The 2571-nt window shown below is 44.0% G+C and overlaps 2 protein-coding genes across 2 annotated transcripts in view; both read right to left on the minus strand.

Annotated features, from left to right (window-relative positions):
* The window catches only part of LOC114071014 (protocadherin gamma-B5-like), a 9156-nt gene extending 8596 nt beyond the window's left edge, over window positions 1–560 (minus strand). The window contains exon 1 of the mRNA XM_027908671.1: window positions 555–560. Within this exon, the coding sequence (XP_027764472.1) occupies window positions 555–560 (6 nt within the window). The remainder of the gene's footprint in view (window positions 1–554) is intronic.
* Window positions 561–1060: 500 nt separating this feature from the next.
* LOC114071011 (protocadherin gamma-A12-like) overlaps window positions 1061–2571 on the minus strand; it is a 4296-nt gene continuing 2785 nt past the window's right edge. Inside the window, exon 2 of the mRNA XM_027908667.1 lies at window positions 1061–1188. Within this exon, the coding sequence (XP_027764468.1) occupies window positions 1079–1188 (110 nt within the window). The 3' untranslated portion in view covers window positions 1061–1078. The remainder of the gene's footprint in view (window positions 1189–2571) is intronic.

Below are 2571 nucleotides of genomic sequence, written 5' to 3' on the forward strand. Positions count from 1 at the left end.
AAAAAAAAAAAAAAAAAAAAAAAAAAAAAAAAAAAAAAAAAAAAAAAAAAAAAAAGAGGAAAAATGGGAACTCGAAATAATGTAGGAATCTTAGCTATACATTTCCACATACAACTGTAGTAAGATGAGGACTGAGTATCAAGAGGCACAGTTCTCCAAGTAATTTCTTTGGAAAACAGGGAAAACACACAGGAACACAATTATTGGATCCATATAACAGCCAGGGGAAATGGAACACTTGCACCAACCTTTTAAACATTTCTAGGTACACTACAGCAAACATTTCCACTTGCCCTGTCTCTGTGCAGACAAAATGTTTCATCATGTCCAAACATCATGGAACAAGGGAAGGTGAACTTTGCAAGCAGACAACATTGGAAGAAAATTTTCCCACATAACTTCTCCTTATGGAGAACAAGGATCACAACAGAGATCACTGCATAAGACATTCTCTGTTCATCACACTCATTTCAAGAAACATGAAATGTTCTAAGGGGCATAACCAATATTATGCTGAGTTAAAGACTTAGTCATCAGAATCGACTCAAAGTCACCATCATTCTTCCCCAGCACATGGACATTTTGGAAGAATCTACACCACAATCCTACAAGGGTGTATAGCTGGGAAAAGTGATATTTCACAGGGCAGTTCTAACACGCAGAACCCCTGAAGCAGGGTTGCACTTCCATGGGTTATTGCTTCCAGCCAAATTCATCAGAGGATTGTCACCCCCTTTCTGGACACTGGAAAGGGGCATTTCATGTAAGTGACACAAGGCCTTGGCACTAGGCATGACATGAAAGAATCCCCAGAGTGGCTTTGGGGCAGTCTCTTCCTGATTTGGCACTGACTTCTCACCATGAGTAGGTAAAAAGCAAGATCAGCGATTCCAGTGGCATTTTCAGATAAATTTTCAGACACACACAGGTACACCTTTACCTCATCAAGACAAACAAGGCAACAGTTGAACAGGGAGTAGCACAGGCAATAGGAAAGGAAACTGATGAACTCACAAATTGTCACTGTTTGGAATCTGAGCATATTCATTTTATGTAGTCCAGCAATGGACCCTGGGAATTAAAAAAACCCTACAAGCTTCCTCTCCATCAGTATCTCCTCATGCACAACACCTGCAGGAACCTCCTCAAACTCATTACAGCTGGCATGGTTCTCACTGATCTGCATTACTTGCAGATATACTCCACTGAAAGAAAAGTTGCAAAGACAACTTCTCCTTCCCATAGTTAATATTTGACTTCTTACCATGTGGGTGTCAGAAGTAAGAAAATTCCTCCCATTAACATTTTAAGGAAACATATCTATGAGAGCCTTTCCCTTTAGAGATGTAACAATGAAAGGCACGTATGGGACAGTCACGAAACTGTAACAATGTGATCAGATACTAGCAAATACAAAGGCCCAGCTTGAGATCAGTACAAAGAAGAAGACAAGAAAATAACATCTGCAGAAATGAAGTGACCACATCATGCTCTTCTAAGTTACGGCACTTAGAGAAGATGCATAATCCAGATATTGAGCAAGGATGGAATCAGTTTCCTTCTCTCAAAGCTCCCATTTTGGCATTTATAATTAGTACGTATTAAGCAATTAGTTAAATACAAAGCATTAACTTTTGCACATGCAGCAGGAACATCCCACAGCTCTCAACACAGCTGGAGTAAAGTCTGTTAGGCCTCATTTACTTAAGAAGGAAAAAAACACATTACATTATAGAACAGAGGGTCACCGAAATCTTGTTTCCTTCAGCAGTCCCTCACCCACAGTTACCAAGATCCTCCTGCGTCTCAAAACTTGAATGTTGTTTTTTGACCACTATATTTTCCAAGAACTTTGAATCAAATGGCCAGTTATTCAGACCATTTCTCTTCAGCATGCACCAGGAAAACCCACGGGCTTCACATATCTATCTTTACAGCTCTGTACTGTGAGAGGGAGAAATATGTGTCTGCCAACTAAGTCTCATTGAAGAACTATCAAGACCCTAAATGTAAAAGAGAAGCTGACCTTCAGGAGATTCTGGATCGGCGGTGATCATATGATACAGTAACAATGCATAAAAGACAACCCTCTAACCAAGAGCACTTTTCCTTCTCCTGCCTCTGCTACAAACTGGAAGGTTAAGACCGGATCCCACGTTCACCACCACGAAGCAAGAAGCAACCCCGATCAGCAGGTGGCTGAGTAAAGTTTTGCCTTCCTTGTCAACAACACCAGCTACACGGACGACAAATCACGGAGAATAAAGGGCAAAAGAGGAAGAAGAAACCGTCATGGACACTATCTAGTACGAGGAACTCACCGGGGGAGCAGTGGGGTCGGTGGGACGGTCACCGGCAGGTTCCTCCTCTCCGAGCAGCGGTGCGGGCTCGTCGGGTGGCGGGCGGGCCGGGAGGGTGTCGCAGCAGCTGGCGGCCGAGAAGCGCAGGTGGCTCTTGCGCGAGTCGGCCGTGAGAGACACGTCGTGCGAGTAGGAGTGCAGGAAGGCGCGGACGCCGTCGATGCCCACGAAGTGCGTGGCAGGCACGCCGCGCAAGGCGGCGCCGGCCGTG

The sequence above is a fragment of the Empidonax traillii genome, unplaced genomic scaffold (assembly GCF_003031625.1).
Source record: "Empidonax traillii isolate 1590-97213 ecotype Southwest subspecies unplaced genomic scaffold, ASM303162v1 scaffold1787:size119432, whole genome shotgun sequence".
NCBI classification, from domain to species: Eukaryota; Metazoa; Chordata; class Aves; order Passeriformes; family Tyrannidae; genus Empidonax; species Empidonax traillii.